Here is a 15,000-nt window from a genome sequence, read left to right as displayed (position 1 = left end):
ACCGCACTGATCAAACTAAACAACTAATAGGCCTATTTGACCAAAAAATGAACACTTCTCTGGGGAAAATAATGATTTTTTACTTCGATTGTACTCAGTTCAGGCTGCAAATGATGCTATTTTTTAATGGTTTAATAGCAGTAGACAACTTTTTAACGCTTTTTTAGTGCATTGAATAGCTCCACGTTATTTTTATAAGAAATTATTTTTAAAACAGTAGAAAAAGTTTGTAGCAGAAATGCCTCCAAATATCCTTCGTTTGACATGGTAAACAACTCGTAGTTAAATTGGCGTACTCGAGTTTATGAAAGTATTTCTGCATGTTAAAAGTAGCCATTTGTGGAAAACAAGCGGAGAAAATGAAGTGGTTGTTTAGTTATGAACCATTTGCACTCAATTGCCACTGACAGAGTATGACAAATAGAAATTAGCTGAGACTAATGATGCTTTACTGCTGCTGTCAAATCTACTTTCTGCTTCTTCCAGCTCTTCATTTGCTTTTAGTCTGAGGTGCTATTGATTATCAGTGAGGAATACAAACTTTCCTGAAGAATTATCCTTAAAATATCAACCTAAAAATAAGTTTAACTTGCAGAAAAACACCCCCTGGAGCAGAAACTCCATAAACTTTGTTCAGAGCCTGCATGCATGGCTGTACATTTCACAGAAATATTCTTTAAAATGGTCAATTTTCTTTGTTTTCCTTCACAAAAAGGAGAAAAACAACAACGTAGCATTGAAATGTCATTTCCAGATAGCATAGCAACTGTCATTTCAGCATCAAAAGCATTTTCCACCCAAGAGAGACATCTTCTTTATTAGGAAGAGATCTTAATTACGGAGAAAAGATGAAGAAACAACACCCAAACACTTCTGCAAAGAGAGCACAGCAGTTAGGCTTATTAGAATACAGTCAGCAACCATATATAATCGTTTTTTAACAACAGTAATTTCTGTAATCTCTTTTGTTCTCATTGAAATTATTTTTTTCTGAGATTTTTAGGAGGAACAATTCCACTTTTTTGTTGTTTTCTCTGAAACTCATGATTGTTTGACACAGTTATGTGTTTTATTTTTTTTTTTACTTTTACATGCATTTTATGTTCAATTGATCCCCATTACTTTTATTTAAAAAAATGTTGATGGCATATTTTCCTTTAAAATACTTTATTCAATCTTTTCAAAGATAAAAATACATATTTTCAGGCTTTTTGTGGTTTGTTTTGCTCCTCTGAACTCATGATTTAAAACAAAATACAAATATTTCTGAATTATTGAAGTTTTTGGATATTTTTTTATGTTTGACACAAATATGTGTTTTATTTTGTTCTACTTTTAAATGCATTTTATGTCTATTGTACCTCTTTTATTTTATTACAAAAAACAAAAAAATGTTGATTCCATTTTTACCTTTAAAATACTTTATTAAAACATCTCAGACATAAAAATACATCGATTTTTTTTTAACATTTGCTAAAACTTCTGAAAACTGAGATGAAACATTTTTTTTCTTTCAATTTGAGCCGCTTTACTCCAGTAGAAAGAGTCTACGGAGGCCCTGAAGGGCGAAATCATATTAATAAATCACTCAATGCAAAAATATTTTCAGTTAAGAATAAAAACAATTTTAATCAAAAAACGAAATTCCAGAAACAACTTGTAATTAAAAAAAAAAACATTTAAAAAAACTAAAGAAATTTCCTGAAATCAAAAGGAAATGGTAAAAGTAGGTATGATGGGACGTCACTGATTGGGTTGATTCCATTTTTACCTTTAAAATACTTTATTAAAACATCTCAATAAACATGAAAATACATAGAAATTTTTTTAACATTTGCTAAAACTTATGAAAACTGAGATGAAACATTTTTTTTCTTTCAATTAGACACAAAATATATCCACCTAATTGGATTCATGATTATTAAGGTTATTATTTTATGCAAAAACAGTCGATATAAAACCTTTATAGTCATTATTTTTTTCTCTAATCAAGCTATTGTGATTAAAAACGTATATATCTACCTCATAAATAATGAAAAAAACATTTATTTATTTCATATTCTTGAGTTGGTGAAAATGAAAGAAAAAATATTATTTCTGCCCTATTTAACAAAATCAATTGATTTTAACCATAAGATCATTTTAAATATCCTTTTGACTTTTAGTCTTTTATTTGAAATTCACTAAAAACTACAATTCCCAGAGTTCCACCTCTCCACATTTGGCATCACTGAGAATTCCCAAATCTTTTCCGTACACACTAATAGAAGTTCGTTCAAGATAAACTAGATTTACAAGATTAAAATGGAACAACGTGATGTTCTCCACCAAAAAGCGACTCATTTCCATGTTGGTCCCTCTCTGTTCCCGCAGGTTCGTGCTAGCGCCATCGCCCAAGACGCTGACCAGAATTATGACTACGCTTCCAACAGTGTTATCCTCCATCTGGATGCAGGAGATGAGGTTTACATCAAACTTGACGGAGGCAAAGCCCATGGTGGCAACAACAACAAGTACAGCACATTTTCTGGCTTCATCCTCTACGCAGACTGAAAAAAAGACAGACGCCAGGATTGATGGACAGGAAATGACTCAAAGACGAAGTTGTATAACGGGGGAAAGGTGTGCGTGCGCGCGTGCGTGTTTGTGTGCGTGATAAAAGACGGAATGCTTTCTAGTTTTCCTAATTCTCTCCATCATCACAGACGCTTCATATCCATCCGTCATAACGTTCAGCCAAGCCGGAGCGTAAAGCTCCTGAGGACGCGGCGAGATGGGCTGGCGGGTGACGTGGGTGGAGTGGGATGTAAGATGGGCTGGATTCTCCGTGCACTCCACGCCACAGCCCTGACATCTCGAAAGGCTCTCCATTTTCAGTGTCTCTCTCCTCTGTAGCCCTGCGACATTGCACAGCAGCGTCAACACATGAAAACCTGCAAAAAGTGGATTATCTCACTCATGTCCTGCACACAGCGGACGCCATCAACTGACAATTGTAGTGTTGTTGCGTGCAATTTTAGATTGTGTTTTTATTTTGTAGACATAAATGCTATTCTACACAAAAGAAGTTTAAAAAAACAATATATTTGTCCCTTGTGAAGATATACTGTTTGAATGAATGTTATTTGTGATGCAACTCATAAATCTAACAGCTGGAGAAGAAATATTTAAATTTATGGTAGTGAGTGCTTTTTCTTCGTCTCTGGATATCTGGATCGTATTATCCACGCGAGGAATAAAAGAGAAAAAAAACATCTTATAGATGATATCTCTTCCACACTTCTTTTTTGTTTTTAAAGTCCCACTCCGATCATTTTTTTAATTTTTAAATTATATTTATGTTGTTTTTTTTGTCAATTTTCTTTTAAAAACTTGTTTTCTTTGACATTTTCTGCAGATGCTGGTTAAAAATTCACCTTTGAGTTGTGGGCGAAATAATGATGAAGCCAATACTTCCCATCATCCCTTTGCTTACACCAGGGCTGTCAAACATACAGGCCCCATCTGGCCCACCAGATAGTTTAATCCAGCCAGTCGGATAAAGGAAAAAATATAAAGAGTTATGGTTATTTAACCCTGTAAAGCCCACTTCATCAAATAATTGACAGAAAATTATTATTTTTTTAATAATATTTAAATATCAATCATGATACGTTGGAAAAAATATTATTTAGGGTGAAAAAAAACACCTTATTTAGCCATTGTCTCAAATTTGATCCACACATTTTTAACACGGTGAAACTATTATACATAATTAATTATCAACAAATTTATATTTTTTTCAATACACCAAGTAGTCATTTAAGAAAATAAAATAACAAAAGATGAGCTAATCTCAACCTGAAGTCTTGAAAATTAGCAAAACATTTTCCCTCCAAAACTGTTTTTGAGATGTCACGGGGGCAGCCATTTTGAAATGAGCAGGAAAAGCCCTTCTACTGCCTCTAGTGGAAGGATAATGTACTACAAAGCAGAAAACATGGACGAAGTCACATACAATGGGTTTTTAAGGAAAGTTTTCGTTATGCTAATGAGATAGGGGTCTCAGAATTATGTGTATCAAATATGATACAAATGGTTATACAGGGTTAAAGGGTAACCAAACAGGGATGTTGGAGGATGACTCCACCCACACCAAAATTCAACTCAATATCTCATTTCAAGCTGTAGGGGGCAGCACTATATTGACTATATTTTCAAGAATTAAACAAGTTTATTTTAATTTGTCAAAAATTAAAAAAGGGAAATAAATACAAGAGATCAAGAAATAAACTTTGCAGTTAGGTTTCCTCCCAGTCTCACCGCTGGTAAGTTACTATAAAAATTATCATAAAATGTTGTTTTAAAAAAATATAATAATAATAATAATAATAAGGGGTTAGGCTACCAAGATGGCGCCGGAGTATCATTAGTCGGAAATTTGAACGAAGAACAACAGAACCGGGTTATGGTTGTGAATCTTCTAGCATAGAAATGCTAATTCAGCTTCCGCCTAATGATGAGTTTAATGTTGCGTTTGGGCGCCATCTTGTCTGCGACCAGGTCCCTCTCACAAAATTGGTGAAAAATATCCGAGCCAGGAATGAGGAAAATGAAGACGTTTTTGACTGCATTTGAAAAAAAGGAATTTTAAGCTTAATTTTCTTTTTATATGCACTCCCTAATAAAAAAAATGCCACAAAAACATGTCAAAACAATTTTCTGTTGAGTGGGTCTTTAAGCAGAATGTTTCAGATTACAGAAGAGCAGAAATAATAATATTTTATTTGTGGAAATGCCTTTCTTGGGTTTTAATAAACCATTTGTCCTTTTCTGCTGACCAAAACAAAAGCAAACAAAGAAAATTGCCAAAAAAAATAAACTTTTGAAGAGGTGAACAAAAGTTCAGAGCAGCAGAAGTTGGAGAAGAATAGCACAGTGACGTTTTTTTTAATTTTTTTTTCCCCGATGTCATCCATTCATTAGCTGCATATCCAGCAACATACAGGAATTATGGTAATATTTAAGCAGCATAGCAGCCTGGCAGCTTGCTGGAGAATGACACTGACTGGGTGAGTGACTTTGCCTATTACGACTGCGTGTTTGTGTGCGTATATGCATATCAGTGAGCGTCCGCATTCTAGCATGTGCAGTGCCACAACGACACGGTTCTTTTTCGGAGTTGCAGTATTCTGTGCTACAGACATGTTAATCAGCCGATGAGATTGACTCTGTAGGGTGGAGCCTGGGAACAAACCGCTTGTAAATGAAAACCTTTGACTTGTCTTCTCTTTTGGAACAGTTGAATACGTTTAAATAATAAATGGGATTTTTATTTTACTTTTTTTTGTCATGGAGTGGTTTTGTCTCAAATACACAAATTTAGAAAAAAAAAACGACTTTATTTATGCAAACAATAAAAAAGATCCAATCAGCAAGTCGCTCATTTCTCCTTTTTTCTCCGTTTATTTTGAGGGAGTTTAGCACATTCTTTTTCCATCTGGAAGGTGCTCTTGGAGATTCTCCCGCTTTAGAAACATCCAACGGCGGAGTCTTGAATCAGGATGCGTCTCAAGAGGATGCAAACTATTCATCAGTTGGTAATCGTCGTGTCTTTAGCAGATTCTCATCAACAGAGGCAAGATATACCCGGCGAGGCAGTAAAGATGAAGGAGGACAGAGCGGGAGAAAAACAACTGAGTGAGATAGGCGAGAAGCGGAATCTAGTTTGACAAAGACAGATGGAAACACAAGGAAGAGTCCGCCACAGATGGAAGTAGCAGGGAGGGGAGAGAAGGTAAAGTGAAATAAGGACGGGAGACAAACAGAGGCGGGCTGGTGCCCATTTGGATTGAAAAGGGGAGAAGCGCTGGATTGTTTTCAGGGTAGAGTGATTCCCTGTCGGGGTTGTGTAAGGTGTCAAGAGAGATTAGCCCGCATGAAGCTGGAGGGGAGAACTTGAGATAGCTTAGATTGGACAAGTGTCAAGGACTGGACATCCCTCAGACCTGGCAGGAATGGGATGTCACACTGCTGCGCCTCACTTTTAAAAGAGGCACTCAGGCCTCTGAGAAACATTTGAGCCGCTTTACTCCAGTAGAAAAAATCTACGGAGGCCCTGAAGTGCAAAATCATATTAATAAATCACTCAATGCAAAAATATTTTTAGTTAAAAATAAAAACAATTTTAATTAAAAACTAAATTCAAGAAACAACTTGTAATAAAAAAAGACATTTAAAAAAAATTAAAGAAATTTCCTGAAATCAAAAGGAAATGGTAAAGGTAGGTATGATGGGACGTCACTGATTGGGTCATGACGTTTGTTCACCTTTTCAACCGGAGGTTTTTTTTTTTTTTTGGCCACACCCACTGCAAACGTTTGGCGATCGCTCATTCAACTTTACTAGAGTTTAGAAAAAACATCTTTCATGTTCATCTTCATCACCGTTCAATCAGTGATATTCCATAATACCTTGCTGTTCCAGTTATGTTTGAATTTTAACATTTCATTTGTTTTTTCTAGAAATTACTTGTATTTTTGACATTTTTTCTATTGTTTCTGAAGTTTTGATTTGATTTCTAACATTTTTTTTGTTTTAATTAAATGTTTTGTTTTTTTAGTTGTCATTGTAATCTTTAACCCTTTAACTGCCAAATAGTGGGAAACATCTAGAAAACACGATTTTTCAAATATTGATCATGTGTATTACTCCTCAAGGTATGGAGGCGCTAAGGAGAAATTGAAGAAAAAAATATANAAAAAATATATATATATATATATATATATATATATATATATATATATATATATTCTGGTTGGTAACAGATGTGCAGTAGATAGTAACTGGTGTGCATCAATTAGTAAGCAGAACATTTTTTTCATTCGTTTTTTTAGGAAAAAAAAAAGTTACTATCTGGTGTGCAACAGCTACTAACCAGAACTTTAATTTGGGTAAAAATGAAAGAAGTACATAAATAAATGCTGGACAGTAAATGTTGTGCACCAGATGGTAACTGGTGCGTGTCAGTTACTAACCCAATTTTTTTTTTTTTTTTTACTTCAAAATTTTTTTTGTAGTTTTAGAAAAAAACTTTTTTTTTTTTTTGTGTAGTGTCCCTCTAGGGGTTCCATACCAAGTCAATAAGCAGCAGAATAAAATATAATGTTTTGGTGTATTTATTTTTTTTTTTTTTTAACTTCAATTTTTTTTTTTTTTTTAGTTTTAAAAAAACTTTTTTTTTTTTACTGTAGTGTCTCTTTAGGGGTTCCGTACCAAGGCAATAAGCAGCAGAATAAAATACATTTTTTTGGTGTATTTTATTTTATTTTTTTGGGTAATTGAAGGTTTAATGTGTTTTTGTGTTGATGTGATTTGCGCTTCAGGGCCACCGTAGAAATCCTGTGTAAATAAAAAAACTTTACAGCATTATTTTTTTTTTCTTCTTTTCAATGTAACCTTAAAGAGATTCTTCCGAGAAACTCAAAATCATCCTGACAAAGATAAAAAATAAAAAGACGTGTTTCTCGTGTTAGCCTGAACAGATGATAAGTGAGAAAGCAATATTCTATTTTATTTTATTATGAAGAAATTATGCAATTAACACATATGCTGAAAGTAATGTAGGTTATCAAAAAAAAACACACATGAGCCCCTGATACTTGTGAAGGTAAAGTTTTTTTTTTTTTATATATAAATTGATAATTAAACCGTTTCATTTTTATATTCGCATGTTTTAAAGACAATGAGAGTTTCATCTAAATGCTGTTTTTGAGCTCAAAGTCAGATTTAACAGGTTAGTGGAGACGATTTATGAAACCAAAGCGGTCACAGCTTCATTTTAACATCTGTTTTGTGTTTCATTAAGGTGTCACCTCACTTTACCATGACTCAATACGACGAGGAGGGAGGGGTCCAAACAACAGCACCCCAATGTGATCATGTGACTTCACACACTTTCTATAAAAAAATACTTTAAAATCAATAAAGTGGGATCAAAGATTTGAGCAAAAATTCAGATTATTTGGACACTGACTGTGTTTTATCTCTTTTTTTAATCTTTAAAACGCATTAATTCCAGATTTTACAATATGATTCATTAAGAGAGCTTTTCACCACATCTGTTCGTCTTTTATCTGCTTTAAATAGCAACTTCTGACTTTTCCTCACGATTTACTCAATTTAAAATATTTATTTCTAAGGTTATAAATAAATTATTTGAATGTTTTTAGAGCTTTTATTTATTTTTTTTGCTGAATTACCATTGGGCAAATTAAATCCACTTCCATATTGCATATTTCCAGGTGGAGCAAATCGGCTGATTCTTGTTTAACTTAATGGTCTGTTTAAAAGTAGAGTTTATCTGCACAGTTTTAGTGAAAAACTGGAATTTTATTGTTTAAAGTCTGTGGGAAATGGAAGCCTGATAATCTCCACCTCAACTTCTCAACCTAATAACTTTTCCGAAAGTCTCTAACTATGTTTAAAGAATTGTCTGTAACTCTCACATCACCAAAACACATTATTTAGATGAGCCACAGACCAGCAACAAACAATAGATTTAAGTTTTTACTCAGCTAAAGATCTGTAGGCTCTTAAATCATTGCTTATTTTCTTGTTTTCCACCTGTGGGTTTTCTAGATTATTTCCTCATCTTTTTTTAATTTATTTATTTTAGCTTTATTGTTTGTTAGTTTTATTTTTTTCAGATTGTGATGTCAGTCAACAGGTCACTATTTTTCAAAATGATCTATAAATAAAAACATTTTAAAAATATGGGATTGAGTTTGACTCATTCTAAATGTTGACTTTTGTGACTTTTGGAAGACAAACGGATGGATGAAGATACTGTCAAAGTGTAGAAACATGACGTGTTGTGATGTTAAAAACACAAAAAACAAGATAATACACAAATCAGAAACAGGTTTTTTGATTACTTCTAGATAAAATGGTCTTTTTCTATGTTTTTAAATTGGGACTGGGTTAATCATAGTCTCAGGACACATTAACTCCATTACACACACGTAATTGTGCAAATAAACACAACACTTTGAAAAATACTTTGATTTACAGAAGATACATTCAAATTTCTGTCCCGGCACTAGAGCTCATCGTCATCCATCAAAGGAAACGTCGGCGTCTTATTCAAGCGGCGAGCTTTGACGGATGAAGAGATTTGGGGAAATCGTGGTTGGGTATTGTGGATCCAACAATTATGCACAACACGCTCAACTTTTGATCCTGTGAGACCTCCTGTGGCGTGGTATCTGGATGTTGGTCACATGACTCATTGATTTACACAGGAAGGTATCCATTCAATTTCAGTACGCCTCCAAAACCACATATAACAAACTTTTTTTTTATAAATGCGATTTTTTTAAATTGACGTATTTCCATTAGTCAAAATTAATATCGGAAATCAATTTGTGCAATTTCATAGTCAATGGAAACGCAGCTGCCATTAATACACATAATGGGGTTAGTTAGGTTGATATTTCAGACAAATTGTACATTTTATGGTACTAGCATCAAGTTTTGTATGGAAGAACCTTAAGAACCCCTCAATCAGAAAAGCACGTCAGCCACGAGAAAAATCCAAAATGGCGGCCATCTGTAAATATGGCGTCCATGACCTCAATAGTTACAAAATATTAAATATCTCAACAATCTAGGCTGTTCATGCACAAAATATTCTCTTTAAACTTCAAGGGTACCTACACAATATTAGTGGTGTTTTCATAAAAGTGTTAAATTAAAACGTAAGTATATTTATTATACACTTTATTCCATATTAGAGTAACAAAATCATATTAAAATTAAATAAATCAGAACATGAAAATTGTCGGGTTATTATAATCAGTATATCTGACGGAGTTGACGAAAAACAAGGTATTGAAGTAAATGTGGATTTGTTAAAAATGTTTTTCAACATTCTATTTGTTTCATTATATAGTTAGATAACACAACAATTTATCCACATAAATATGTAACCAAAATTAATGTAAAGTCTTTTTGTCCTGACTCTTAATATTTTAAAATCTTGAATTTTCTTGAGTCTAACATACTTTTCTGAATCGTACATTACATTCATGCCAAATAGTATCATAAAATACACAAATATTTTAATTAAAGGTGTAAAACCGATTTGGTGATATATCGCGATATTTCATTTGTGTTGATTTAAGATGCTGACAAGACGATTTTTGATTCATTATTTATGAGCGTCTTTCAGCGTCTTTTCTTTTCCACTTTAACCTCCGACCACTAGTTGGCAGCAGAGCACATTTAACCTCTTTGAGCAGCTCCATACCACGACCAAAACAACTAGCTCTGTCAAATGTTTAGTGGTTTTACAATGAAAGACATTAAAATTTCAGTAGATTCAATGAAAATCATACAAAAAAAAGTGAAAAATTGTTCTGGTACAGTCTTGGAATGTATCGCGATACATATCATGAGACATGTATCGTGATACGTATCACCAAACTCTTGCCAATACACACCCCTACTAACAACCCTACGCACGCAGCCTGCTGCATGATATCATAGCCTCACATTAACGCTGTTGCTCTGTTTACTCATTCCACTACACGTGATTTGCTTTGTCAGTTTGGTTTGCAGCCAAGGAGGAAACAATTCCCAATTGTCCCTGGATGGTCTGAAGCTGCCAGGCCAGGTGTTCTCTGCAGTCACTCCCTGAGTAATACGGCATTCTGCTGCACTAGAGAATAAAAGCAGATTCTTCAAACCTCTAACAAAAAAAATATCTGATGTCCTAAACATGACAGCCTTGTTTTAAGTTTTATAAAAGCCTGATTGTCGCATGTGCAGCCGCAGCGTGCTGCAGGACAGAATGCAACGCGCAAAACGCTTCCCACTTCTTCCCTGCGCCCCCATAGTGGCAGTAGCATGGTATCTTCATACGTTAGTGCTACATCTCCAGAGAACTCTCTGTAAAGAAAGATAAAAAAGCACAAACAAACATCCAACATGCCTTTTTTCCCCTTCAGCAGGCTGAGTGCATTAGTGACCTTTTAAAGTACTGCCTCCCTAGTGCTTTGCACACATCCCAAAGAAGAACAAACTACTAATAGGGCTAAAAAACTGACACACTTTGAACAAAGATCAAACCCGTTCTTAGTTATGAGGCAGTGGACGCTCCGTTAATGGTATTCAATTATGCAGCCAAGACAAACAAGCACTTTTGTAAGCAAGCAGAAGATAACTGTGCATAAGATTTACTAATAACACACAGAGGTCCGGTTCTGTTTTGTTCTGCTGTTTTAGCAACACTATTGTCTCATTTAAAGCAGTTTTTTTGAGAATGTTTTCTAGAAAATGCAAAAAGATTGGAGAATAAGAACACCCGAACTAACACAGGGGTGTCAAACTCAATCGCACACACCTTAGTCGCGGGCTGAACAGGATAAACATTTATTGAACACTCTAAAACTACATTTTTAAACTTTAAAACCATAACTATCTGGAATAATTATGAACTAGATGTATAGCATTACCTGCGATGATGTTAGTGTGAATGTTGTAAGCTGAATTTGGCCGTTGAAGATGCTAAAATGCTAATAGCCAGCTACACTATTATCGAAATGCAAAATTAGCCTTAGAAACAACAAAAAAAACGCAGGTCATTTAAAACAGCTAGCATGTTGCTGAAAAAATAACTAAGCTTCAGAGCAGCCTGAAAAACTGAAAAAACCCTAAATTAGCAAAACAGCTAGCATTTAGCTTAAATATTAGCTAAACTCTAAAACAGCCCCCAAAAAACCTAAATTAAATTACCCAAAACACCTAGCATGTAGCTGAAATATTGCATTTGATCTCATCAAAACTGGATTACATAACTATACAAAACAGTAAAATGAAGTAACTAAGTAGGGGTGGGATTATATAAGTTTTCTTCTTCCCACTCCATTTCAAGCGATAAATTCAAACTCTACTGACTTTAGTAAATAATTGAAAAAAACAAACCAAATGCTGTTTATTTGTTTTCTTCTAATCAATATATTTCATGATTTCTGTAATGAGTTTGAAATATTTGTGTTTTGTCATGTATTTTTAAAAATCTATGCTTAAAATAAACCAGTCAATCAATCAATATTAGCTGAACTCCAATATAGCCTAAAAACGGAAAAAGGCTAAATTAGCCAAAACAGCTAGCATTTAGCTGAAATATTAGCTTAACTGCAATACAGCCTAAAATTGAAAAAAGCCAAAATTAGCCAAAACAGCTAGCATTTAGCTGAAATATTAGCTTAACTCCAATACACCCTAGAATTGGAAAAAGCCTAAATTAGCCAAACAGCTAGCATGTAGCTTAAATGTTAGCTTAACTGCAGTACAACCTAAAAATGGAAAAATGCTTAAATTAGCCAAACACCTAGCATGTAGCTGAAATATTAGCTTAACTCCATTGCAGCCTAAAAACGGAAAAATGCTTAAATTAGCCAAACACCTAGCATTTAGCTGAAATATTAGCTTAACTTCAAAATAGCCTAAAAAATTCTTAGTAAATGCTAAAATAGTCCTTAATGCCAATTTTTAAAATCGAAACCAGAACTTTTTAAAAATAATTATGAATAATAAAAAAACAACATCTTTATTCCAGAATAAATCAACTTAAAACATTAAATAACTTTCAATGTTTTACTCTCCCTAAAAATATATTTTGCTATAATTACCCGGAGGGCCGGATTCGGCCCCCGGGCCTTGACTTTGACACTTGTGCCCTAACAGATCGAAGGAAAAGCATTCAATAAAGCCAACTTGCAGTGATGGAAGTATGTGTTTTCTTCATCTACAAAATGACCTTATTGGGAAAAAATCGTGGGAGGTAGTCAGCTCATACCATATAACTCTAATTGAAGCAAATGTGTGTGTTTGTGTGTGTGGGCATGTGTGCGTGCTGGAAGAGCAGTTGTGTTTGCGTGAGCGGACATCAGACAAAGCTACAGGGCCTTCAGCAGCAAACAGCAGAGAGAAATATAGGCATGAAACTGCAGAGGGCAAAAGTCAAAAAAAGGAGATATTGCCCTGCCCGTTACTCCTACTCAAGCACTGTATCCATCAGATATTAACATTCGGACACAGCATATGTGTAAAAACACATTAACTGATTAATCAGGATAGTGAAAAAAAAGGAAATACATGCTAAATGATGCTAGAGAAATTAAATCTGAGGTTAATTTATGCAAAGAGAGTTAATAAATGTCATGAAAATATACAAGGCATCAGAATCTTGCTGGTAATGAGTAATAACTGCTCAAATTTAGATCGGTTTGCTCTATCCTGCTGATTTCTTCACAGTCTGATGGATGTGTGGTGTGCGAGTCATGCCGCCTTTTGTCACCTGTGCTGCACTTGCTCTGGGCACCGAGTCAGGGGAAAAAGCCACGGGAGGTCTGGAGGAGGCCAGGGAAGGAGAGAAATAGACATCTGCGATTAACAGATACTGACACGTGTCAATGTGGACCGTGCTCTATGGGAACCGCTCACTCACAACCTGCTCTCGTCGACAGTTTCCCTAAATAAAGACGCTGATGCGAAGACGGAGGGGGTTTGGAGGGGGATGTTAAACCAACACACTTGCACAGGTGGGTCTGGTCCACAAAAGAAGAAAATATTTGTTACGAAGAGAAAAGAGTCTTTATTTTTTGTTAAAATGAAGTAAAATCTCACACATTCAAACAGAAAGAAGTTTCTTGCACTTTCGCTAGAAATGTGTGGTAACAATGAATAGTTTATGGAGGCATTTGGAAATATGGAAAGCAGCTCTGACAAGGACTGATTATAAAATATCAAGAAAAGATCCAGATTCCAACATTTGTGTCAGGAATTTGCAGATTCAGAGTAAAAATGTTGGAAAATGAGCTTAAAACTCCTAACTATAAATGGATGAACATAAACATGACAAAAATATCTGAGCTTAAAGACAACTTTAAAGTCTCAGAATTGTGTTTTGGAGGTTTTAAAAATGCTTGCGGCTTTTTTCTGATTTAAAACGATTAAAAAAAGAAGGTTAAAATTGCATTTTTGAGTGTTTCTCGATTCAAATTAATCAAGAAAATATGCAAAAAATACAATTTGAAAAAGACGATATTTGTGAGAAACTGGGCAGGCCCAAGCAAAAGAGCAAGTAAACAGAGAACTCTCAGCAAAAGACGCTGGGATTGCTTTTTAAATAGATCAAAAATGATTAAAGATTAAATTTAAAAAGAGGGAGGAGAAACAAGTAAGAGAAAAAAAAATCCTAACAAAACTAAACTAGAATGTAGACACTTAAATCCACTGTGAGTGATGATTTGGATATCCAGATGTATGCGGATGACACACTCATCTACACGGATGGTCATTGACTGTATATAGAGATCTGAACTGAGCAGGTGTGATGTCACCAATAGGAAATGCATTACATCTAGCTCCTGCAAAATGAAGCCTATTCAACATTTTTCTGCTATATGGATGTTGCCATGTTGGAGCCAGAACTCAGGGATTGGTCTAGGTTAGATGTGTGAAAGTCAAGGCCCGGGGGCCGGATTCGGCCCTCCAGATCATTTTATTGTATTGTTATTAATGGTTATTAATGTTATCTTGGACTTATTTCCAACTTCTTTAATTTTCACAACACTTTTTTATGAAGGGTGATATATTGTAAGTTCTTTAAGGTTTAAGTTGATTTATTCTGGAATAAAATTCCTGAATTTTTATGATTCATAATTATGTTAAAGAGTTTTACATTTTTAAAAGTTGGCATTCTGCTAGCTTTTTGGACTATTGGAGTTTAGCTAATATTTCAGCTACAAGCTAACCGATAGGCTAATTTTGGGTTTTCTTTCAGTTTTTAGGCTATTTTAGAGTTTAGCCAATATTTCAGCGACATGCTAGCTGTTTTGGCTAACCATAGTTTGGCTAACCTTTTTTAGTTTGTTAGGCTAATTTGGCATTTAGCTAATATTTTAGCTGGCTGTAAGTTTCAGTGTTTTCAGCTATTAGCTTCAGCATTTTAAC

The 15,000-nt window shown here is 34.4% G+C and overlaps 1 protein-coding gene across 2 annotated transcripts in view; it reads left to right on the top strand.

The window, feature by feature from the left end:
• The window catches only part of LOC112146412 (C1q-related factor), a 21,255-nt gene extending 17,996 nt beyond the window's left edge, over nucleotides 1-3,259 (top strand). The window contains exons 2-3 of one of the 2 annotated variants that reach the window (XR_002919264.2): nucleotides 2,374-2,622; nucleotides 2,706-3,259. Coding sequence is in view for 1 of the 2 variants with exons in the window: in XM_024272218.2 (XP_024127986.1) it covers nucleotides 2,374-2,553 (180 nt within the window). In the remaining variant the exon portion in view is untranslated. Of the gene's footprint in view, nucleotides 1-2,373 lie in introns of both variants that reach the window. The other variant, XM_024272218.2, reaches the window with a different exon arrangement.
• Nucleotides 3,260-15,000: the final 11,741 nt, after the last annotated feature.

The sequence above is a fragment of the Oryzias melastigma genome, linkage group LG8 (genome assembly GCF_002922805.2).
Source record: "Oryzias melastigma strain HK-1 linkage group LG8, ASM292280v2, whole genome shotgun sequence".
In the NCBI taxonomy this organism is placed as follows: Eukaryota; Metazoa; Chordata; class Actinopteri; order Beloniformes; family Adrianichthyidae; genus Oryzias; species Oryzias melastigma.
Note: the sequence above shows the minus strand (reverse complement) of the source record. Positions and strands in the feature narration are given on the sequence as shown.